We start from the raw sequence: 26,662 nt of genomic DNA on the forward strand, positions 1-26,662 counted from the left end.
TGAAACAAAGTTATGAAGCCCATAATTTTTAAAAAATTAAAAAATGAAAAGAAAAAATGAACACAATTTTATGAGTGTGCAACATAAACATAAGACAACTATCTTACGTTACATAAGATAAGTATTTCCCAAAAACATATAAGACGTTTCTCAACCACTTTTTGTGTTATACCATTTAATACAATGTAAAGTAAAACAAGCTAATCCAAGGACCAGACTTCTTTTCACAATATTATTGCTAACTCAATAAAAAAAAAAATTCCATAAATCTGGAGAAAGATGACTGTGCGCCAGAAAAACAAAATACAGGAAGAGCACCAATCAGAGACAACTTATAAAAATGCACCTTAATTATATCATCTGTACAACCGCTACTATTATTGAGAGAAAGATTCTTATAGCCTCAATGAAAGAAGAGAATAAATGCAGTAACTTCCAAATGCAGGAGAAAAAACCCCAAATTTGTGAATAAAATGTTATAATGGCAGTAATAATAAACCACAAAAAGGTGGTATATGCAGGCAGGAGAAAAAAACCAGGAACAGGTGTGACATTCACCTTCTGAAGCTATCCTGAGATAAATGAAGGGAACCACTATTGTATATACTCCAAACTATTATCCACACTAGTCTGATTCTTCTATCATTATAATTTATCAGCAATTCTCCCTAGAGCATCTGCAAGCTTATCAAGTACAGCAACTATGTTACTTGCAGTGTCTTTCTGCTGTTGGCGATCCAACTGAAAATTCATGTTCCGGGCTTCAAATTGATCACTTATCATCTTCCCATTTCTTTCCAAGACATCAATTAATAGATTTTGCAGTGTTTCCTCCTCTCCATCGGTTGCAAGACGCTTCCTCTTGCGTCCCCCTTGAGATGTAGAACCTATTTCTGGATTTGAGGCTGGTTGTTTCTCATTGGTAGCACCTGCAGAATTAAAAGAATGTCTAAACAAATTAAATATATAATAATATCATCAGTTAACTCCTAGACATTGTAATTGTCATACCAGAACTTTTGATGATCCTATGCCTATGACTATTTTATGTAGCTACAGTCTAAGCTAAAGCTCGAAAGTTTAAATCATGGCATAACCAAAGCTAGTGCCTAAGAAACAGATTGCCATTTATGATAAATGAATAACATTCTTTTGAGACATGAATTGTAAAAGATAGTACTCATACTATTTGGGTATGCCTAGGATGTGGACCATTTAAGAAAAAGTAACAACGAGACCTAAAGTGGGATACAATGAAATGTGCAAACGTTAGTATGTATAAGCACCATTATTCGGGCTAATATACCTGTAAACATCACTCATTCACATGAATCGAACTTCAATCAAATTCATTTTGTAGAGACACATGATTTATACCAGAGCTTTCAAGATAATTTTAAGTAAAAAAATGACACAATGAATGACCCATCCTATCAATTCCTGACTCAACAATACAATCTCTAAAAAAGTGGCTTATTGCTAGCCTTTTACTATTTTTGTCTTCAAATAAGACATCATTTTGTTTGTACTAGAGCTTACAAATTCGATCTACAACAATGAGATTTGGATGCCAGCAAAAGCTGCTTGTACAGGAAGTATGGATAATATAGGAATGAAAAACTAAAATAAAATGTCATGGCATTATTGAAATTCCAAATGTAACAGGGTTTAATATCTCTCATGTATACGCATATAAAAGTACGTGAGACCCATTTTTTTCTCTCTTTTCTTCACATGACTCCATATATTTTTATATGTGTATAGGAGATAATTTTAGAGTAAATATCATTTTTGGTCCTCAGCAAATTTCACGATACCTGCTTTAGTCCCTAGCAAATAAAAAGGCTATTCGTGGTTCCTAAGAAATTTAAAATAGATCCATTTAGTTGAAATCGTGGTCCCTCACAAATTCAAAAAAGACCATATTAGTCCCTCGAAAGGACTAAAATGGATCAATTTTGAATTTCTTAAGGACCACGAATAGCCTTTTTATTTGCTAGGGACTAAAGCGGACATCGTAAAATTTGCTAAGGACCGAAAAAGATATTTACTCATAATTTTATCTAAATGAGAAATATCAAATCAGAAAACTAAACGTAGAAGCAAGCAAGCAATTGACTTGACTCTCGCACTTATCACGATGCAGCTGCTGAGAGGAATCAGTAGCAACAACAGAAACATGGGGAAACAAACATATAAAATAATGAGAGGTAGCAAGCTGTCACAAATGGATTTTTACTTTTTAGCTTACTCAAGAGGCCAATAAGCTCCAACTTTACCATACTTTGAAAACAAGAGAAGGACATAAACATAAGGTTTAGAGCCTCGTAGATCATCTTTGGTCAGATGACCATGGTTCTAAGTTTTAACACAAAAATATCAAAGCTGTCTTAAGATTAGTGTTAGAGATCATGAAACCAACAATTAGAACAAGCAGCCATATTAGAACAAATATAAGGTTTCAACTCCGCATAATACCAGCGCTAAATGCTATTCTAACCATATAATTTCAGTCTCGAAACTATATATACGATTTTCAATCTATCGTCAAATCCATTAAGAACTCAACATTACCTTGAGCATTGTCTTCCCCTTGGCAGCCTTCAAGCAGCAGTTGACATTGCTTTTCTGTAAATCAAAAGCAAGAAAATCAAGAAGGAAAATTAAAGAATCAAAAAATGCTACATACAACGTTTTAAATCCCGACTAATACGAGAGAAATTCTCGTACGCCGTCTTGTCTTTATATAATTGCAAAAGAGACTATTTCTCAATTCTAACCTATAACCTTTAACTAGTCTTGGCCTCCTATGTACAACATCATTGCTAAAATATAAAAAGTCACAAAAGAAAATATATTATTTCAAAAAACCACAAAAAAAAAATTTAACAAAAACAGAATTGACGAAAAAAGGGTGTTCCCCAAGCTACGAATGTTAGTATTATACCTAAAACATCTTCAACTTCATAAGGGACAACACAACAGCATTGGTATAAACGAAAAAACATGAGACAAAACAACACAGTAGAATTGAATAAAATCACAAAGGGTGTCACAAAATGTATGAAGAAACCAACCTGAGATAGGAACAGGCGCAGGAACATCCTTGGCAGCAGCGAAAACCTCGTCCCTCTCACAATCCGAGAACAATCCATCTTCACCACCCACCCTCCGATTACTGTCATAAAGGTGCACCTCCTCATCACCCACAGCCTCTGTCACCGTCGCCGTAGGAAGACCTAACGCCGCCGTCCCCGCCGCCGCAGACGACGGCGACGGCGACGCGTCGAGGATATCATACACCTCCCTGTCAAAATAACCGGGCAACTTCCTCTCTCTCCTCAAATCGTTCCTCATCAACCAAAACGACTCCGTTTCGTCCCTTACCTGAGACTCCCACTCCTTGATCTTCTTGTAATCGCCGGCGAGGTTGCTCCACCGCTTCCGGCACTGAACCGGTTCCCGGTTCACCCCGTGATTCTTACAGTACGACGATACCAAGGCCCATTTCGGTTCGCTCGAACCGAACGCCGAACCGGAGGCTCGTCCCGGTTTGAACCGTCTCTCCGCGTCGGTCTTTCCCTGTATGAGGACCAAGATTTCCTGCCTCGTCCACCGCGGCAGCCTCGCCGCCGGTCTCCCGTCATCGCCGCCGTTGGCGGCGGAGGAAGGCGGCGTACCGTTACCGGCTCCGTCTGGCTCGCCGTCAACGGAGTTGGGATTGGAAGTTAGCTCCAAAGCCATAAAGAAAGGGTTTTTAGAAGGCACGTGACTCGCACGGGTTTGTTTGTGACGGTGCCTTTGAGAATGTCCGTTACGGCGTTTAGAAAAGAGAGGGTTAGCCCATGGTTTTTCTCCGTAAGAATGAAGGGACAGAGAAAAATAAAAATTGAGAGAGAAAGAGAGAGTGTGAGTGAGAGACTGAGAGAGAGAGAGGGGTTTTTGTGGCTTTTGATTGTGAAAATGGGGTTTTTATTTTTATTTTTTACTGGCTGTAGTGTACACTAAACAGGTTCTTGACCCTTAACCCCTTAATAAGGGTTTATTTTATTTTATTTTATTTATTAATAATTATTATTGATTACTATTTATTGGGGTCATATCCTTATCTTTAATTCTCAATTAATGGGATTTTCTTTATTTGCAAAGGTTACTAGTTGGGTTGGTTTGACATCAAATTCCTCAAACAACACTTTCATCTCATTATCTATCCTAAGTGTTTTCCTAACTCTTGTTTTTGGTCATTTTCTGTGGGTAATGAAATATGAAATACGAATGGGTAGCTTTCCCTTCCTGTTTGGGGATTCTATATAACGTATAAAATACCAACTACAACCACTTGATGTTACCATAAGCATTGTATTTTTATTTTTTTTATTTTTTTCACCTTCTCAAAATCTGCTATCAATCAAAGGTGAATAATACCGAATCCCCTTTTAAATAGTTCTTTTTTCATATTCACACAAAAGTATTACTATATGCCCATATTTGATGTGTGGACCATGAGTTGATAAGGGCATACTACCCTACCACTAACGTCTCTTATCCCATCGAATAATTTTCCCTATAATCTTTGCTTAATGGTTAATGTTTGTGCTTAAGGATGGCCCCCTCCATTAAAGCCACTTTATTTCCTTCATTGTTTGCGCCTTTGACAAAACCACCTTGATTAAGTAACAGTGCTGATAGGCACTACCCTCTCACACTTTAAGTGAATTCATAATAATTTATCACATATTCACACGCCTATTGTGTGAGGTGTGACCCATATGTATTTATTGGATTAAAAGAAATCGAATACATTAATTACTATTTGTTAGCTAGCGCAATAAAATAAATTTTTTTATTTTAATATGGTACTAAATGCTTAGCGTTACTGCGCTTCAGGTTTCCATCTGTTACATGCTTATAGCGTTTCCGCATGTGTGTAATATTTGAATCAAATATGCAACAACAAAAATACAACATGAGCAGAGAAAGCTCAGGATTCACGCAATTTAGCATTTTATAGAAATTTACTGTTTTGTTTTTTCTCAAAAGAAATCTTGAGTGACGGAAAATTCTCTTGATTTTTTTCAGTCTTTCAGAACACCTTGATAAGTAAAAATTTATATTGAAATTATAATTTTATTTATAATGGGGGATTCTTATATTCCAATCCAAATCTTTGTTACGAGGCCAATAAAGTGAATCAAAATCTTTGTTGGCATCAAAAAAATATTAAAAAAATGTTTCATTGGCATTACTAACTTAGAATTGAGAAAAAATTTAAAAGAAAAGTTAAGTTTATTTTGTCATCAACTTTAGGGGATACATATAGATAGGTAACAACAAAAAATTAGAAAAAATTGCATCTCAATTCTGAATCACACGTAAGGATGAAAACCCTGCACCAAAGCAGTTGAGCACATAAGGTGGAGTTTAAAAAATATAGACACTCCAATTATATTTGTATGCATCCCAAGGCAGGAAATTTGATACTCGTTCCCTTCTCCATAAGCATGGTTTAGGTGGATTTTCCACCTTCGATCCAAAACATAATGAATCAGATTTTACATAAGATAAAGTGAATTACATCCAGCCTTAACGAGATCAATGGTTATCAAAGAATCACTTTTCACCAAACCTTTTTAAAATTATTCTCCCAAGCCACTTATTAAAAATACAAGAAAGAGAGAAAGGATCTTTGCTTATTATTTTCATTGGATGAATGAATAAGTTTACAACCGAGAGCCCTCATTATATACACCAAGAACGAGCTGAACTAACTAAACCAAATAAGAGAGAGAAATTAACAAACTAACAGACTCTAAACCATAATCTGTTATTCACTATCTGTCATGGTTAATAGCTACAAAAGACACGTCAGCAACTACATCCTTTCCATCCACGTCAGCTATCTCATTTCCTTTATCCAGACCAATTTAATAGTTCTACGAACCACGTCATCACAAACTCCTTCACTTCTGAACTTCTGCAACACCTCCCCCCCATAAGATGGACGCATGATATTTGCGAGACTTATCTTGGACATGATGGAACTGAAGGATGGAGTGCCTAAAGGCTTTGTGAACACATCAGCGAGTTGAGAAGTAGGACTCACCGTAAGTAAATGGATCAACCCAGATACAATTTTATCACGCGTAACATGGCAATCGATTTCAATATGCTTGGAACGCTGGTGAAACTTTAGATTCTGAGCGAGATAAATAACTGATCTATTATCACAGAACATTGACGCTGGTTTGCTCCAAAGAATGTGCAGGTCCGTGAACAAATATTGTAGCCACTGTAATTCACACAAAAGACTTGCCAAGGCTCGATACTTAGCTTTTGATGAAGAACGTGAAATGGTATTTTGTTTATTAGCCTTCCATGTTACCAACGATGATCCAATAAAAACACAATACCTTGAAACTAACTGCCTTGTATCTGGGCAGTAGGCCCAATCTGCATCAGCAAAAACACTCACTTGAAGATTGGTAGACGCTGAGAAAAACAACCCAATCGTTGTACACCCTTTTAGATACCTCAAGACACAATTCTCAGTTGCCACGTGAACATCAGAGGGACATGAAACGAATTGCGACAACTACTGAACGACAAAATAAATGTTAACACGCGTGGTGGTCAAATAAAGTAAACGACCAACCAAACGTCTAATATGGGGTAGCATCAGGCAACATGGTCCCTTGCGCACGAGATAACTTATAAGAGGGATCCATTGGAGTAGACACAGTCTTTGCACCCAACAACTCAACATCAGAGATTAACTCAAGAGTATATTTTCATTGGTTGACAATGATCCCAGTTTTTTATCTAGCCACTTCAAGCCCCATAAAGTACCTCAGATTTCCCAGATCTTTTATCTTGAATTTAGCATCAGGGTGAGACTTCACTCGATTGATCTTTTCAAGGAAATCTTTCGAAAGCACTATGTCATCCACGTATACCAAGAGTACTATAAGGTTTGAAGGGGTGTGTCGAACGAACATGGAATGATCTGAGTTAGTTTGGACATAACCCAGTAAGATTAAGGCTGATAAAAGTTTGGCGTACCATTAGCGACTCGCCTATTTTAAGCCATACAAAGACTTTTGGAGCTTGCATACAAGGTTGGGATGAGAAGTTTGCAAACCAGGTGGAAGCTGCATATAAACTTCTCGTTAAGATCACCGTGGAGGAATGCGTGTTTCACATCAAGCTGAGCAAGGTATCATTTTTTTACTACAGCAACATCTAGGAGAGTTTGAACCGAGTTAAGCTTCACAACATGGGAGAACGTATCAAAATAGTTAACCCTTTCTTGCTGCGTGAATCCCTTCGCCATAAGTTCGCCTTATAACGCTCAATAGTGACATCCGAACGGTACTTAATCTTGTAGACCTACTTGTAACCTATTGGTTACATAATGGGAAGTAATTCAACAAGAGACAACATTTGATTTTGCTCCAAGGCTGCAAGTTTAGCTGGCATAGCTTGTTGCCATTCTTTATGTGCAGCAGCTTGTGAATAGGTATGAGGTTCAAAGTGGATACAAGAGTTCAGACAAAAACGTTTGTAAGATGGGCAGCAAAGGTTATACGATAATACATCATATAAAGGATAAATGGGGTACTTGGAGAGGACTAAGTATCGTGAGTAACAGAAAACCCACAATGATAGCCAATGAGATAGTGAGGAAGAGCATGAACTCGAGATGATCGACCAAGAGCAGCCATTTCTGGTGTAAGTGAGCCTGAAGATGAATAATTGGTCTCTAAACTGGTATGGGTTGTTTTGAATTGGTACCAGGTGTATTTTGGTTGGAGCTTAAAAGTTCAGTATATGGAGTAATTGGTGTAGTCAAAGGGAAGGTCAAATCATAAGAGTCAGGGAAGGTCTCAAGGTCTGGTGGCAAAGAGGGTGAGTCAATATGAGGTTGAGGATGTGTATTTGACTAAAATGGGAAGATTCCTTCATAAAACACAACATTGCGTGAAGTAAAAAGCTCATGAGAGTTTAGGTCATGTAACAAGTATCCTTTGGTCCTATCTTTATATCCAACAAAAGCTGCCTTCCTAGCTCATGGAAAAAACTTAGTGCGATGAGATAAAATAGTGGATGCATAACAAAGGCACCAAAAAACTCGCAAATGGATCAGAATTGGAGGTTTCCCATATAACATCTCATAGTGAGTTTAAAAACCCTACACCAAAGCAGTTGAGCACACCAGGTGGAGTTTAAAAAATATAGACACTCCAATTATATTTGTATGCATCCCAAGGCAGGAAATTTGATACTCGTTCCCTTCTCCATAAGTATGGTTTATGTGGATTTCCCACCTTCGATCCAAAACATAATGAATCAGGTTTGACATAAGATAAAGTGAATTACATCCAGCTTAACGAGATCAATGGTTATCAAAGAATCACTTTTCACCAAACCTTTCTAAAATTATTCTCCCAAGCCACCTATTAAAAATACAAGAAAGAGAAAAAGGAGCTTTGCTTATTATTTTCATTGGATGAATGAATAAGTTTACAACTGAGAACCCTCATTATATACACCAAGAACGAGTTGAACTAACTAAACCAAATAAGAGAAAGAAATTAACAAACTAAGAGACTCTAACATGTTATTCACTATATGTCATGATTAATAGCTACAAAAGACGTCAATAAGAAAAAACAAATCTTCACGTACAGATTAAAAAATGGTTTTATTAGTGTTATGTTACATGATTTAAGTGTTGTTTCCAACACACACAAAAAAATGGAGAGAGAAAGTGGAATGATGAAAGAGAAAGAAAAACATGTGGACTCCACTTCTTTAATGTGTGTCTAGGAAAATGATGTTATATCATGTTACATAAAACCCATTAAAAAACCCTAATATAATATAGATTCAATAACCATTAACATATTTAGGGATGTCTTACCTGAATCTCACGATGATAATAATAATGTTTTTTTTTTATAATAGTCAAATGCACTATCTTGTTTACTCCTTGTAATACAATATAATTAAGAATTAAAATTTAATTTGACTCTTATGATTTATATGATTTACGTATATATTTTAAGGGTTTTATTAATCTCCTTCCACGTAAGATAGTTATCTTATGTGGTAGAGGGAAAATGAGTGGGTCCCACCATTACAAGAAAAAAGAATAAGAAGAAAAAAGTGAGGTGCGAAAATCGAAGTGAGAGAAAATGAGATAAGTTATCTCATGTAAAAGGAGAGTAATATTTTCCATATTTTAATATTTTTTGAGAAAAAAATTATTAAAAATTTGACACCAGTTCAATTTATAAGAAATTTTCAATATATTAAAGTTGTCATTCTTAACCTTAATAAAATCACAACATACATTTATTTTTTAAATAAAAAACATTTAAATATATTAATCTTTATAATATCATCACCCATTTGTAGCATCATATTTTAGGTCGTACTCAACCTACCATCCATGTCTATCATTACTTTAAGCATCGCCTAGTTTAGAGAGTTAGGCAATTGAGAGTATTACCATATGTTATATTACCACATGTATATATTCAATAACCATTAACAAATTATTAACCATTTTAATAAATTGTATAAATAATTTGTCCAGTGAATTGTAACAAACAAAACCATGCATAGTCATTTTCTTGAAGCTAAATAGGAAGGTCATAAATAGGCATGAAGTTGGAAGGATGCACATGTTTCAATGGAGTTGTTTAATGTAAATTTGATGTTGAGTAGCATGTCATATTCTCCATGTGACCCTGAAGGGAAGTAGAAGTAGAAGCAAAAACAATTCCATAATTAAGCATGCAACAAATACAACATCAACATTAAAATATGCATCGACAATACAAATAAGATGAATGAAGAATAGCAATAAGTAAATGAATGTGGAAAGTTAATGGAAATGTTATTCATATATAGTGATCTGTATCATTGTATACCTGAGGCCATGCTTTTCTAGGTTGTTCACGAGTCTCTACTTTGACTGCTTTTTTTTTAATAAAAATTAATAATAGAGGGAGGTACATCCACGGAGAAGTTTAAAAATTTAAGAGGTAGAGAGTAGTTTAATCGAAGGATTACTTAAAGTTCATAGAGAAAATAACCTTTTTTCAGAAAATTTATTTCAGCTAACTACTGATTTACTAGAAATCTCTCCAAATAAAGTTGCACACTAGCATACAATTTTTTATTAATTTCAGAAAATCTTAAAGTTGTGTCTATGAAATATGCCAAGATCAACACGTACGTAGATAAATAATTATGCAACTATTACCGAAAAAAGTGCAACTAATTAAGGATTAGTTTTATTTTAAGTCAAATTGTTTTAAAAGTTTCTTGAGAGAATTTTTAAAAAAATATTATTTTTCAGAATGAATTATTACCAAACATGCTATAAATATTTTTAATATAAAGTCTTTATATTAAATCGTTTACTTTTTATTAATAAGATAGTACTTAGAAAAAAAATCACTTTTCAATGCATGACGCATGTGAATACATATGTATTACATACACTTGGATTTCGATTTGGAATAAACACACAATTTAATTTCCTTAACGACGACGTATGACCGTTCGTTTTAAAGTTTCTCTGACGCAAGCTGGCGATCTTCCCTCTGCCGTATTGACACTGAAAACCGTGTCCAATATATAACCTCACATTATTGATGTAACGGTGTGTCGCTGTCACTTATATACAAGGGGACATTTGGTAAAAAAAAAAAAAAAATTATCTGATAATCTCGATTTTCAGAAATATAATTTTTACATTCAGTTTACGATAATATTCGAGAATTAAAAGTTTAAAAAAATTTAATTTTCCAAAAATCTTAAAAAATATCACATACCAAACGACCCCTAAAGTCTAAACCAATCCACCCGATAGTAGATATTAATTGGGTTTATCATTTTTTCACGTGATAAATTATCTTTTATAATTTTAAAATTTTAAGGATTAAGAAAATTAATAAGGTTTTTTTTTATAAAATTTATATAATAAAGAAATAAACAAATTACTAAAATACCTTTACTAAAATTATGTCATTTAAGAAGATATTGAACGATCTATAGAAACGTATGAAACGTTGATGAATACTGGAAAACTGTTATTGAATAATGAGGGCTTGAAGCCAATAAATACATGATACTGTTACAAAACATATAGGAAGAAATAATAACAAACGATATGATTGTATTTAACAAATTAACCTACAGACTAGGAAACAAACTGTTGTTACAAACTGGAGGCTAAGATCAAGGGTGATCTTATCCTAACATCCCCCTCAAGTTGGAGCATGTAATGACAAAATGCCCAACTTGCTACAAAGAAAATGAAATTGCTTCATGCCAATAGCCTTTGTAAAAATGTCTACAAGTTGTTGGTCTGATCGAACATATGAAGTGGAGATTGTTCTTCGTAATACATGATCACGCACGAAATGACAGCCGAGTTCAATGTGTTTGGTGCGTTCATAGAACACAGGATTAGCAGCTATGTGCATGGCGGATTGGTTATCATAGTGCAACTGCATTGGCATGGAATGTTGAACATTAAGAGAGGCTAGGAATGATTTGAGCCATAGTAACTCAGCAGTAGTTGCTGCCATGGCACGGTATTCAGCTTCAGCAGAGGAACGAGAGACCGTAGGTTGTTTCTTTGTCTTCCAGGAGATTGGAGAAGATCCTAACATAATGAAATAACCAGTAACCGAACGCCTGGTTAAGGGACAACTAGCCCAATCTGAATTTGAATAAGCTCGAAGGACAAAATCATTGTTAGATGAAAGTAATAATCCTTGTCCAGGATTAGCTTTTATGTACCTTAAGATGCGTAGGACAGCCAGATACTGAGCTTCAGTTGGAGTTTGCATGAATTGTGAGAGAATATGAACTGAATAACTCAACTATGGTCTAGTGATAGTTAAATAAACCAGTCGTCCGATGAGCCTTCGATATCGACCTGGATCCGAGAAAGGAGGGCTTGCTGCTGTCGCGAGTTTGTGGTTTGTTTCAAGTGGAAACTCACATGGTTTGCATGCGGAAAAACCTGCATCTTTTAAGATGTCAAGGGCATATTTACGTTGGCTGAGAAATAAACTAGATGAATCATGAGCCATTTCAATACCAAGGAAATATTTTAGAATACCTAAGTCCTTGATGTGAAAGCATGAGTTGAGAAAAGTTTTTACAGCAGTGCAAGTATCTTCATCATCTCCGGTTAGGATAATATCATCTACATAGATGAGTAACACAACAAAGTGGCCATTTTTGTGTAGAGTGAACAAAGTATAATCAGCTTTGGACTGAATAAATCCATAGGACTCAATGGATATGCGTAGCTCTGAGAACCAATTCCGAGGAGACTGTCGTAGGCCATAGAGAGACTTCTTTAGATGACATATGGTATTAGGACTGTGGTGATTGAAGCCCGCGGGAATACGCATGTACACTTCTTCGGCACGATTGCCATGTAAGAAAGCGTTTGTAACATCTAATTGATACATTTTACAGTGTTTTGCAACCGCGACGGCAAGTAGGGTCCAGACACTAACCATTTTTGCTACTGGAGCATATGTGTCAAAATAATCCTCGCCAACAACTTGGTTGTTACCAGCAATGACTAGCCTTGCTTTGAATCTCTCCATAGTTCCATCAGAATGGTACTTGATACGATATACCCACTTACAAGGTATAACACGCTTTCCTGGTGGCAGAGAAGTAAGTTCCCAAGTGTGATTTTGCTCTAGTGCATCAATTTCCTTGCGCATTGCTTGACGCCATCTTTCATCTAATATAGCTTCTTTGAAAGTTTTGGGCTCAACACCAGTAGATATAGCAGCAAGAAATTGTTGATGCTTTTGTGAAAAATTAGAGCAAGAAACAAAATTAGCTATACCTGAGTATTGATTGAAGAGGTATTTTAAGCCGCTGGTTTATGTGCAATAACCGATGAGCATGTGAATTCCTGGAGGTACTGGGGAGGACGACGCACACGATGACTACGACGCAGATTGTCGGTTGGAGCAGCAGGTGAGATAAAAGACTGTTCATACTGTTCAACAAGAGGTATATGAGGTTGTGCACCCGAAGCATCGACAGTTGCTGTAGTAGGAAGATCAGCATTATCATGTTGCTGTTCAACATCTACTGGAGGCAATAAAATATTTTCACTTGCAGCAGGAATGTGATCAAGGGCTTGAGAAGAGTTTCGAGGCGTCACCTCATCAAGAATTGGTGATAGCAGTTGAGGTACGGAAGAAGGAGTGGGGACTTTTGTTTGTTGTGCAAAAGGAAAAATGGATTCCTCAAATATGACATCTTTAGAAACAAAAACAGTCTTCGTGTCAAGGTTACAAAGCCTCCATCCCTTTTTACCAAACGAATAGCCAAGAAAAAAACAACGTACGGATCTGGCTGCAAACTTGTCTGCGGGTTTAGGCCGTGGATGAGTATAACAGAGACAGCCAAAGATACAAATATGGTCGTAGCTTGGTGCACGTTTGAAGAGACGCTAATATAGAGTTTGACCTTGCAGAAGAGGTGGATGAGTTCTATTGATTACATGAACAGCAGTTAAAATACATTCCCCCCAAAATTCAATTGGTAGATGAGCTTGAAATCGTAATGCCCTTGCCACATTTAAAATATGTCTATGCTTGCGTTCAACACGATCGTTTTGTCGCGGTGTATCAACACAGGGGTTTGATGTATAATGCCCATGTCTGAGTACACTTTACGGAGATTTGTAGCACAAAACTCGGATCCGTTGTCTGTGCGCACTATTTTAATGGAAGCATTAAACTGAGTTCGCACCATTAAGATAAAATAAGTCAAATTTTTTAAAGTTTCTGATTTTGTTGACATTAAGTAGACCTATACATTTATGCTAAAATCATCTACTATGGTGAGAAAATATCGTGCTCCTGTTAATGAAGAAGTATGATATGGACCCCATATGTCACAATGAATAATATCAAAGCAAGCAGTCGTTTTATTAATACTAATAGGGTATACAGTGCGAGTTTGTTGTGCTTGAAGACAAATATCGCATACTGAAGGAGAAAGATCCCTATTTTTATTCACTGCAACAAATGGAAGAAACTTCAAATTCTAAAAGGAAGGATGACCCAAGCGACGATGCCAAATCTCTGCATTTTGTTGGGTTTAGGCAGCATATGCAGTGGAGAAGGATACGTCAGAGTCATGCACATAAACACCAGCTTGCAATCTACCCAGTCCAGTCGTGATCCTTGTTGTGTGGTCCTGCATTTCACAATCAGTGTGATTAAAAGAAATACTACAATGTGTATCATTGATTAATTGAGCAACAGAAATCAGATTGCACTGTAGTTTGGGAACATATAACACATTCTGAAGGACAATATTAGGTGTTAATAGAATGGTGCCATGTTGAGATGATAAAACTTGATCACCATCAGTAAGCCTATGGAAGTAGGCTGAATGGATTCGATATGGGAAAGTAAATGAAGATTCCTAGTCATATGTTGAGAGGCACCACTATCCACGAGCCATGGGTAAGGTTGGATGTGCTTACTAGAGAGGGAAGTAGTATTGGCAGAAGATGCAGGAGATGGATTTGAGGAAGAAGCTACCAGATTGACAAGTTGCTGGAAGATTTTAGGAGTGAACGCATGAGCGTTATTTGGATTGGACAATACAGGAGCATCAGCTGTGATTTGTTGTGCAGGAGCTCCAATGGTGTTGTATCGGTTATCATATGTCCTGCCACGTCCTCATCCACGACCCTTAGGAGGTCTGCCTTGGAGTTGATAACATTTGGAGATATCATGGTATAACTTACCACAATGGCTGCAACGGACAGGTTCAGGAGTAGAAGAAAGAGGCTATTCGCGAGCAGCATAGCTTAGGGCATCATTGTGCACCTCATGATTCTGGGCTATAGTAACTTAAGTCTCCTCCTGAACCAATGTGGAATACGCCTTGTTAAGGGTGGGAAGAGTAGGTTGGTTCAGCAATTGAGACCGGATATTATCGAAAGTGGCATTATCAAGTCCTAAAAGAAATTGGTTCAGCCATTTCCTTTGTAATATGTTGAGTAACAGGACAGTCAGCACCATGAAGGCAATCAAGAAGTGCCCTTACAGCGTACAGCTCGTCCCAAGCACCACGAAGCTTGGTGAGGTACTGATCAAAATTCCTTGCTGCCGTAGCTGAAATAGATTGGATTTCAGCTGATAAATCTTTGGAGCGTTTTGGATAGAGTAACGTTCACAAAGATTATCCCAAAGAGCTTTGGCTGTGGAGAAATAATGGATGTATGGCTTGCGAGAGGAGTCAATAGTGTTGTGAATCCAACTATTGATCATGGAGTTGCAAAGGATCCAAGCATGAGTTTCATCAATTGCTGTATGCGCAGGTTTGTTGATGGAACTGTCGATGAATCCTACTTTGTTTTTGGCCAAGAGAGCATTTTTAAAAGATTTGGACTAGACATCGTAGTTGGCTTCGCCCTTGAGAACGACATTAGTGAGAAATAATCCAGGGCTATCAAAAGTAGGAAGGAAAAATGGAGATCGTGGATTAGAGGGTTTGAGGTAATGGGTGGGTTTGAAGTTTCTTCATTGGCATTGGAAGTGTCTTCCGCAGCAGAAGAATGGGTGGCGGCCATTTAGAGGTTTGGTTGGATCGGCACCATTTAATCTGATACCATATAGAAACCTATGAAACGTTGGTGAATATTTGAAAACTGTTATTGAATAATAAGGGCTTGAAGCCAATAAATACATGATACTGTTACAAAACAGATAGGAAGAAATAATAACAAACGATATGATTGTGTTTAACAAATTAACCTAAAGACTAGGAAACAAACTGTTGTTACAAACTGAAGGCTAAGATCAAGGGTGATCTTATCCTAACACAATCAGCCAAAAATAGAATCATAAAGTTTGAGCCAATATTTTTGAAAATATTTTGATCTACTGTACAAATTTTTTTTCTTTACCAAACTCCCTTAAGAGTGCAGGTGTTAGGGATAGTGAGACAAAAAAATACAAACCAACACAATGTGAACGATTTTAGCAAATTTCTAAATTAAGTGACGTGTAATTAGTTTTTTAGCTGGCCAAACTTGGTAAAACAGGAAAATAGATAAGGAAGAGAAGGGGAAAAATTTTAAATTCATGAGCAAGTAACAGTACATATATAACTCAAAAGGATTTCGAAAAAAATAAAACATAATAATTTCACGTTGCAAATATAACATAAAAATCCACTTTCACATACAACTTGAAGTATCTACATAAAGAAGATGATTAATTAACATTTTTTCCACAAGGCCAGGGGTTGTTAAAGTATATCAGTAAGGGTTTGCTCCAGTAGAATGAATCTCTTTGAATAATGGAGTGTTAGATGACGGTGAAAATTATCACGGGCTATAGAGGGAAGTCTGTGGTGGGGACGACCACTAATGAGTTAAACTACACCAATCATAGTAAGTGGATCCGACACTACATTTCAATCCAAAACTTTAAGGCATTGGGTTCATGTGTTCTTCCACTTATATACTTTTCATCTAGCCCATTACCAACCAATGTGAGACTCATCACACATGAAAACTCCAACAAAAATAAATATTCATATTTGACAAAGCTGTTTTTTTTTTCTTATCAATAATATGATATTTTCTTATATCACTAGGCATGCATGCACACTGTTATTATTTTTATTTCATTACTTTTAATTATTAACAATGCAAAATTAATAGAAAAAATAATTAATAATTTTAGATTCTCACTAATTATCATTATAAGAATAATTATTTGTATTTTACTTTTAATTTTATATTATTAACTTTATTTTTCATTGATTCTTTGTATTTTCCTTTTCAACACCTCTATTTTTCTTAAAAGTTAATGTACATTTAATAGGCTGATTAACTATTTTACCCTTGTTTTTTTAAAAACTTATCACTTTATCCCTCTTCCAAAATTATATACCAATCTATTCATATTTGATCACTTTGACCAATATTTACTCTAGTAACTAGGCCGGTTACTCTAATAAATAGGGGCAATGAGCAACTCAGTAACTCAAATTTGGATTCACATATTTTTTTTTTTATTTAAAGCAAGTTTTAATATCTTGTACATGTATTAATGGGCTTGAGATGAGTATTTGCGGGTCCAAAACGATTTAGGATAGTCCTCATTCAATAATTTAAACCCTAAAATAATGTAAATTTTGAAAGGGCATAATTTTGGCTTGGTTATCCAATTTGGATTTTTTTTTTTCGCATTACTTTTTGAGATGACAAATCCTCAAAGGGGATTTGATCAAAAAAAATTCCAAAAAATTCAGAAATGACAAAGTAAATGGACATAAATCAATAACACATGAACATAAATATGTCATAAAACTTGTTATCAAAAAAAAAAAAAAAATGTCATAAAACTTAGTTTAATAAATTTAGTTAGGGTATAAAGAGCTTGAATGAAGATTGTCCTCAATTGTTTTGCACTCTCAAACTCATATATGAAGTTCGAATATGTGGGGACCACCCTCAATTATTTTGACATGTTGAATTGAATAAGAGTTACCCTTAATTGTGAAGGACCCACAAACACTAATCATAAGTTCATTTATATATGTAAAAAATATTATACTTGATTTGAATTAAAAATATTCGTTGATCCAAATTTGAGTTGTTGAGTTGCTTATTGCCCTTATTTACTCGAATAACTGGCCTTTGTCCAGTTACTAGTAAATGCCGTTCAAAGTGGTCAAAGAAGGACATATTGATATCTAATTTTGATAAAAAGTTAAAATTAACACATAATTTAAAAAAGGTGGCAAAGTGATATTTTTTTTTAAATATAGGGGCACAATGGTCAATCATCCCTTTTAAAATGTCTTACTTGTTCTTTAATATAATTTTTAAAAAATACACAACTCAAGATTTTCCCATAGGTGAAATTTAATTTAATCAATCGTGTTATATTTTGTTGACTAATTACTATGAATTAAACAAATCATAATACATGCTCACATAAATAAATGAAGATAACGTTAAGTATACATATTTATAGATATATTCTTTTACATTTTATATAATTTTCAAGAATAAATTAAGTTGAATCCTGTTATGGGCCCAACTTAAGGGACTATATTTTGAAAGGCCCAATAAAAACAAACAACTAAGAAAGAAACAATGAAACCATTACATACCCATTAGAATTTATACTTTTTGATTATTATTTTTCAATATTAACGTGAATGATAATATAATGCAAGAATATTAATGGACAAATAAACATATATATATAGAAATTGACATTTCTCCGTGTCACCTAGACAAACCATATTATAAGTATATAATTAATATCGTGAGAGCAGGTATTTGTCAAACATAGTCGGAAAAATAAACTAAATGTTGTTAATCATAAAAAAAAACTTATCGAATGCTATTAAAAATAAATTTTACCATATTGATAATATTTTGAAATATTTTACTCAATTAATGTAGTCAGTTGTACATAATTGATGCGTAATCGGTATGAACACAATTATTATGTGACAAGTTACCCTGAATTACTTATGTATGTAACTAAACTAGCTACCCAACTAACAGGATTTTTATCACGTGATGCTGTTGTGAGCTCGATGATATTTAAGTGATAAAATTCCGTGAATTGTGAAATATGTCATATGCACATCAAGTGTGTACGTAAAGCAATAATTTGATAAAATGTTTGAAAATAATATTAATCCAATAATTTTTTTTTATAAATGCAATTTTATAGAATTTTTTTTGGGTTATGCTTTTCTCATGTTATATGAGATAGCATTCATATAGAGACATAATTAGATAGATTTCATGACTAAAAAAAGAAAAAAATATTAATTGGGATTTTGATAATATATGTATAATATGAGATAAGTTTTTTTTTTTTTTTTTTTATGTTTTTTATGTACTAGAGAAAAACATTACTCATTTTTTTTTGCCGAGGATGTTCTTACTTAGAATCATGGTGACAAACAAGAAAGTCATTTCAGAATGGATAAATGAATCATTTGGCTCCTTATTGACACCGTTAAACAATAAACAGAAACCATCGCCGGAAGACTCACAGTTCCGGCGAGAGCTTACAAACTCACAGGTGAAGTTAATGGAGGAGAACAAAGAACAAGGAGGAGAAGAAGTGAAGCTGAGCAAAGAGAGAGCTTGAGAGGTTGACGTGCAATGCAGGGAATGGAAGAAGGGTATCAGAAGCTTTGGATGAAGGATCTTGCACGCCACACATGCCTACAAAGTTCTTTCCTTTTTGAAAATTCCCACCTTGCCTTATGCCGTAATTTATTCGTTTTCTCTCTCCCACTTCTTCTTCTTCTTCTTCCTGTTTCATATATTTATCTGAATTCCTAACTAGTCTCTCATTCCTGTGTTGTGCTCCTATTCCCCATTTTCAAAAGGTGAGTGTTTTTGTTTTTGGCATTTCAATTCATTCTTCCAAGATGGGTTTTTGGGTTTTGCAGAATTTTGTGTTTGTACATCTCTCAAGCATTTAATCACCACTTTATGGTTTTGATATGCTCAAGCAAGTTTTTTTTTTTTTTTGGGGGTGAATTTCAATGTGTTAAAATTGTTTGGAATCCTCTTGATGGTTCAGAATATTAGTGGATTTGCAATTAATACTATGTGTTAATGTGTGATTGTCATGTGCACTTTAGTGTATAATTGTAGAATGCATGATATTTATATTTGTTTAATGGGTCTTAATTTTTCACAATCTCTCATAATTAAGTTTTTTTTAAGCTTTTTCTTAAAGTTATTTTTAATCATGTGCTGTTCCTCCTAGTTTTCTTGTTAGGGAGGCAAAATTTTGAATTGGCTGCCCTGCTATGCTGTGCTCAACTGATATAAAAATTTTTTAGATTGTTTTTGGATATATATCTACACATTCTGGGATTCGTCATGGTTTCTGAAACAAGGGACTTCAATAGTTTATCTTCATTGTTGTATTCCTCTGAAGATATTCGTTCTTCTACTGAGGTATCTTCTAGTTTCATCTTAAATATATTCACTTTTGAACATGGTGTTATTTTTTAAGAGCTTTTGTAAAATTATAGAAAAATCTAACAATGTTGGTGTTTCCACTCCTTATTTATTCCTATTTTTTCTATTTCTATTCTTGGCAATGGCAGGCTAGATTTTGGAAATCAGATAACCTGCCCGGATACTATGGTTAGTATAATTAATCTTTTTGAATCTCTTATTATTATTATTTGTACATAAATTGCAACTCATAGATATGCCTTGGTGCACTACTTTTTATTACAAATGGCACATCCAATCATTATTTTACTTTGTTGTGTCATGTAGATTCTGATCAGGGAACAAAACCTAGCTTGGATGTACAAGCAGTATCCAATTTTTCAGATAGTAGTAAAGTTAAAATGATTGCTACTCAGCATGAAAGTAGCCTCTTCTCAAGTTCTCTGTCGGAGTTGTTTCGTAGGAAATGTAAGTTATTCTTCGCTTTTTAACATGGGGTTTGCCGCATTTTCTCGAACAGTGAATGTGATTTTATTGTACTAAATTGAGTTCTAAAATGGGTTTGGGTTGTTTGCTGAGGTTTCTTGAGAAAACTGCTAGCTAATATGCTATAACTTTGACTTTTATTGGTGCAGTGAGATTATCTGCAAATAATGCTTTACATGGACATTCAGTTGATACTGTTGCACCACACTATGAGGAAGAGAGGCTTTTTAATTCTCTTGAAGAACTTGAGGCTCAAATTATTGGAAATCTACTCCCCAATGATGATGATTTACTTTCTGGTGTGACTGATGGGCTTGACCACAACATCCATGACAACGTTGTTGATGACATGGATGAACTAGACCTTTTTAGTAGTGTTGGAGGGATGGATTTGGGAGATGATGATATTTCATCTTCTGGAGAAAAAGATTCTGAATTCCTTGGTGGAGCAGCTTGTAACAGTCCACTAGGGCTGTGTAATGCCTCAATTACTGGAGAACACCCTTATAGTGAACACCCTTCTAGAACATTGTTTGTGAGAAATATTAATAATGATGTTGAAAATTCTGAATTGAAAGCTCTTTTTGAGGTATACTTTGTAGTTTTCTTTGTTCTTAAGTTTGTTTTGACGCATTCCTCTTTCTAAGTTCTTCATATTAAAAGACCTTACGTGGATATTTTGGACTGGTAATAATTGATTTAGTTTGTTTGTTTGTTTGTTTGTTTTTTTATTTTTTTGAATCCTGATATGGATTTGAAGCAATTTGGAGATATTCACACTCTATATACAGCCTGCAAGCATCACGGGTCTGTTATGATCTCATATTATGATATTAGAGCTGCCCAAAATGCCATGAAAGCACACCAGAATAGACTCTTCAGATGCAGGAAGTTCGACATTCATTATTTGATTCCAAAGGTAGGGCGCTGCATTTCTCATCCTTGTTGATACTTAATGTTGATTTTGTTTATATGTCAGCATAAATAAGTTGTGATAGTAACTACTCATAGTTATTGTACTATGATAATACTGTAATGAACTGTGCTGAGAATCCGATACTTCATAACACTTGTAGTAATGTTTGCATAGAGTTTGTTTGTAACTCCTTGATTATGGTACATATTTTATCAGGATAGTCCTTCCAAGAAAGTTATTAATCAGGACACTCTTGATGTCCTTTCATACGATTCATCCGTTTCAAATAATGAACTTCACCGTGTATTTAATGCATATGGAGAAATCAAGGAGGTGAGTTTGGTTACCAATTTATTTGTTGCACAAATATTGATCAGGATCAGGATAATTTATGTATGGTTGGGTAACCTTCCTGAACTGCAGATTTGTGAAAACCCACAAAATCGACAGCACAAGTTGATTGAATTTTATGATGTTAGAGCTGCAGAGGCAGCTCTCCATGCATTAAATAGAAATGATACCACCAGGAAGAGACTAAAGGTTGAGCCAAGCCGACACAAAGACCCAGAAAGGTGGTATTCTCCATGTTCAACTGTGCTTTTCCTCTGCATATGCTTTCTCAATTTTATTTTTGCTCTTGTCACATACCAATACCAATCAAATATTGCCTGGAAACTTACTTCCATCACATCTAGTATGCATTCATTTCAAGAAATAGGTTACAGGGTTAGTGTCTCATTTCATGTTGCTTATTGCTTCAAGCAGCAAATTACAGGATCAGTTGGCACTAATTTGTTAGTTAATAAACTTCTCTAGTCAGAGCTAAATCAGTTGGTAACCAATGTGAAATTACTGAATCTAGTTCACCAGGCCAGTTGAATTTTGATATTGAAGCTGCATCAGCTTTTCATCCTCGTTCTCTTCCAGAATGTCATGATGGTTTAGCTAATGGTGTTCACCGTAATCCTCCTGAGGTGGCAGTAAGCATCAATCTCAAATCACAGGAAAGAATAGATAACATGCAGTTCTGTCAAGTAAACTCCAATGGACGCTTCATGGAATTCAATGAATGTGGTAAGCAAAAAGTGCGGTAATTACCTTTTCCTGTCTCTTGGGTTTTTTTGTTTCCTTCTCCCTATGGTTCGTGAATCTGTAAATCACTGAACTCTATTGCTAGTATATAGGAAATAAAGCCTAAGTTTTTATATATATATATATATATGTATGTATATATATATATAAAATTCAATTGATCAGTTTTTTTTTTTGCCCTTCTTTTCTCAGTTTTTAAATCCTACGGTAATGGAAGCTGCCCTCTTCCTGGTCATCATTACAAATGGAAAAACTCCTATCAGCCTCCTCGAATGATGTGGCCAAATTCACCATCATATTTTCATGCAGCCCCTACCCTGCCAAGATTGCATGGACTTCCTAGGTCACCATCACATATGATGAGCACTGTTTTATCCGTAAATAACCAGCATGTGCCATCCGTTCCTCTTTGGGAAAGACGACATACCTATACAGGGGAATCTCCTGAAGCTTCTGCCTTCCACCATAGCTCTCTTGGGAATATTCAATTTTCCAGTAATACAGTAACACATTGTGTTGACTTTCCTTCTCATAATATCTTTTCCCATTTTGGGGGAAACTGTGTTGACCTTCAAATCCTCCCTAGGAATGTTGGACTCGATTTCCATAACCATATGATTAATTCATTTGATACTCACAAACATCGTGCTAGAAGCCATAGAAATGGAGTGTCAAACCTGGCCGACAAGAAACAATATGAACTTGATATTGACCGCATAGACAGAGGGGAAGATAACCGGACAACACTCATGATAAAGAACATTCCTAACAAGTAAGTGGCATTTCATATATGTCATAGATATTTGTTTTTACTTTTGACATTCTCCAATGCAAAACATTTGTATATTCATTTGGTACGTTTTGGGTTGTGCTTTCACTTTACTAGAGATTTTAGAGTTTTCAACCAACCCTAGGATAGATGATTTCTTAAGGCAGTCCTTTTTTATTAAAATGATGCTTGGATTTGAAACACAAATTTAGATATGCTCAGTCATTGATGATAAAGGTAAAAGTCTCACAATTTCACAAACACCTAGAACTCTTGTATGAGCTACAAACTTGGCAAATTTACTCTTAGTTTGCATTTGGCCTTGTTCCAAATTGCCTTCTTTTACAAGAATAGCTATCTGTGAAAGTAGCTTTTGAAAGAACCACTTTCAGAAAAATCAGTTTCAGTATGTCATCAAGAAGTTCTTTTGGTTTTTCTTTTTATAATTTTCATTGAAGCTGATTTTGGCAACTTTTTTTTTTTTGACAAGCAACCAGTTCGTGCTTTTTTTCCACTATAGTAAAATAGATTCTGATGCTGCATGAAAATGACTTTGTCTGTGGAAAAACTTATCTTTACTTAAATATGCTTTTATGTTATGTGCAACGCCATGGCCAAACAAACATGAGTAGGGCTTGAGATTTGACAATTTGTTTCCTATTTTTTTTTCTGGTGATTGTTACTTACTGATCAGTTTAGCAGTTATATTTACAAATAATTTTAGAATGTTATCATTTATTTCCCCCTTCTTTGCTAATATCAGAATTGGGGTGGTGATTGGTGGATTGTAAAATATAAGATCAAAATCAAGCCTGTGATTCCTTTTGTTGGTTTTAAGCCCGTTTCAAATCATCCATTAAACAAGATTGTCTGAGGCCACACAAAGCATAATGATTAGCATATAGGAAATCTTGTCAATTGCCTTAAATAGTTTTTGCTGAAAATGAGGAATTATTTCCAATTTTACACTTCCTCATTTACATCAATTTTTTTAATTACTCTTTCTTCCTTGACTGACTGGTCACTTGCAGGTATACTTCCAAGATGCTGCTGGCTGCCATTGATGAACGCCATAAAGGAACTTACGATTTTGTTTATCTACCAATCGATTTCAAAGCAAGTGCTTTTTCTTTTTGCACTACTGGAGTTTAGGGTCCATTTGTTTTATAGAAAATATCTTTTTAGAAATATTTGTTTTACTTTCTCTGTTTTGTTTATAGTCAAAGGAAAAAAAAAATTACATCCAATTGAAGGTGGGGAGAATGAATTGCCCTTTCAAGACAGGAAGTTCATTTTCCTGAACAAATTAAACGATAAAGAAGTTTTACAAAATGCATAAATTTTTCATAAAAATGCTTTCTTCTGAAAATAACTTTTAGGAAAACATTCTTGCATGAAAATAGGTTTCAGTAGACAGGAAGCTTTCTCTTATTGAACATTTCCACTATTAAGTTCTTTTCAGTAAAGACAAATGGACTCCTCCTAATGTTTGATTTACTTCAGTATTCCTTTTTTTCCCCCAATAATTATTCACATGGAATCAACATTAATTGCAGAACAAATGCAATGTGGGATATGCATTCATCAACATGACTAATCCTAGCTTGATTATACCATTCTATCAGGTTAGTTACAGGAAATGATATTGATAATGACAACGATTGTGGTTAAAATTATAATCACATACATTCACACACACACACACTGAACTGATAAGACTAAAGCTTATGGTGATAACTGGCAAGGTGTTCAATGGGAAGAAATGGGAGAAATTCAACAGTGAGAAAGTGGCATCATTGGCATATGCTCGCATACAAGGGAAAGCAGCACTCATTGCTCACTTCCAGAATTCGAGCTTGATGAATGAGGATAAGCGCTGCCGGCCCATCCTTTTCAATACTGATGGCCCTAATGCTGGTGATGAGGTATATATTTCCTTTAAGATCCGTTTATCAGTTGCACTGCATGTATTCTTACCTGCTTCAAGCATAATAACAAATCTAGGCAAGCCATTTAAAATTTGCAGTTCTATTTTTTTTTTACTAAGAGAGTAACCTATATATTGGCTACTAACTTTGCTAGTTACACAGGTTCCTTTCCCAGTGAGTGTTAATGTTCGCAACAAACCTGGAAGCCTGCCTAATTTGGGAAAGGTTGAGCTCTGATATGGTGGAGTGGAGACAGTATTTCAAGGAGTCAGACTAAGTCACCTTTGTTTCTTTTGCCATCTCATTAATTTTATTTGGCACTAACCTTAGAAAACCAAGTGATTTTTAGTCACATTAATCAATAAAGCTGCTCATATTAGGGGTTCTTTTGATGAGCCTTCTGGAGTACATAGGTACCAATACTTACCTTAAGCCAAGAAGTTTTCCAGTTCTTTTGGCTTTTGTCATTAAATCCCAAACGTGTTGGAAATATGAGCATTGAGCTGTCACAACTTTTAATGTGCTAAAGTTCTGTATCAAAAGATTACATGTATAGGAGTTTCTGAAGTCTGAGCATTGGAGAGGCTTGTTGTATAGTGGTTTCTGGCGAGCTCTTAAGTCTACCATTTTTACCTTTGTTTACCCTCCCTTTTCTCTTTTTTCTTCAGACATTAAATTGTGGATTTTGCTTTGTCAGGTTTGGAGTCCATTTGTGAGGCATTATGTTAAGCCTTCTTGGTATTCATTTTGATAGTTTATCATTAATTTGCTAATGTTTGGTGTGCATACTCTTCTAGTCATATTTTCCTTGTAAATTATAAAACGTTGAGCAATATCATTGACATGTCCATTGGCCTCTTTGGCCCAAGGTCCGAATGGAATTATATTATAATTGAAACCTATGGATTGAAGCTTATGGAATTATATCACTTTCTTCCAAATTTTATGGAATTCATCCTTGAAACTTATTGATGCTAGTTTCAATTGACCATCCTTATTGATAGAAATATATGATAAAATGGCCACAACGGCTTTGTTTGGTTTTTTAGGGTAGGTATTGCAATGATCAGGTATTCTGACCAGCTATATCTATATTCTCACTTTTAACCTAAAAGCTTCACGAATGGATTGATAAATACCTATTAGAGGGCGTTTGGTTGAGGAGATATTTTTTGAATACTAGGAAAATGTAATAGATAGGGAAATGATTGGAAAGTGAGGTAAAGTGAGATAGGTAGGAAAATGTAAAAAAAATTGTTTGATGGGGAAAAATTTTACTGGGAAAATTAGGTAACTTTTATGAAATCAACAGTGCATTACCCGGTTTTCCAAAAAAACCATCCTCAAATTTAGTTTCTAAACCGTGCGGATATCTATCTTTCTCAACAAAAGTTGATAAAGCCATACAAATTGCATAGATGGAAATTTGGTGAAAATCT

General features: G+C 35.0%; 1 protein-coding gene and 1 pseudogene across 1 annotated transcript; one reads left to right on the forward strand and one right to left on the reverse strand.

The window, feature by feature from the left end:
- Nucleotides 1-330: 330 nt before the first annotated feature.
- LOC133310159 (trihelix transcription factor ASR3-like) lies at nucleotides 331-3,916 on the reverse strand. The gene is made up of 3 exons (XM_061511062.1): nucleotides 3,078-3,916; nucleotides 2,575-2,628; nucleotides 331-929 (listed from the first exon to the last, which is right to left on the reverse strand). The coding sequence occupies exons 1-3, from the start codon at nucleotides 3,742-3,744 to the stop codon at nucleotides 646-648; spliced, it is 1,005 nt and encodes a 334-aa protein (XP_061367046.1). The 5' UTR covers nucleotides 3,745-3,916; the 3' UTR covers nucleotides 331-645.
- Nucleotides 3,917-19,948: 16,032 nt separating this feature from the next.
- Nucleotides 19,949-25,886, forward strand: LOC133310161 (protein MEI2-like 4; annotated as a pseudogene).
- Nucleotides 25,887-26,662: the final 776 nt, after the last annotated feature.

This window comes from Gastrolobium bilobum, unplaced genomic scaffold (genome assembly GCF_033153095.1).
Source record: "Gastrolobium bilobum isolate Gb01-03AN ecotype WA unplaced genomic scaffold, APGP_CSIRO_Gbil_v1 utg24462, whole genome shotgun sequence".
In the NCBI taxonomy this organism is placed as follows: Eukaryota; Viridiplantae; Streptophyta; class Magnoliopsida; order Fabales; family Fabaceae; genus Gastrolobium; species Gastrolobium bilobum.

Excerpts from the sequence above, each read along its gene's own strand:
- LOC133310159 (XM_061511062.1), bottom strand. The coding sequence starts at position 3,744 with ATGGCTTTGGAGCTAACTTCCAATCCCAACTCCGTTGACGGCGAGCCA. Across the intron at positions 2,629-3,077 it reads TGCGCCTGTTCCTATCTCAG|AAAAGCAATGTCAACTGCTG; the intron begins GTTGGTTTCTTC and ends TTTGATTTACAG. Across the intron at positions 930-2,574 it reads AGGGGAAGACAATGCTCAAG|GTGCTACCAATGAGAAACAA; the intron begins GTAATGTTGAGT and ends TTAATTCTGCAG.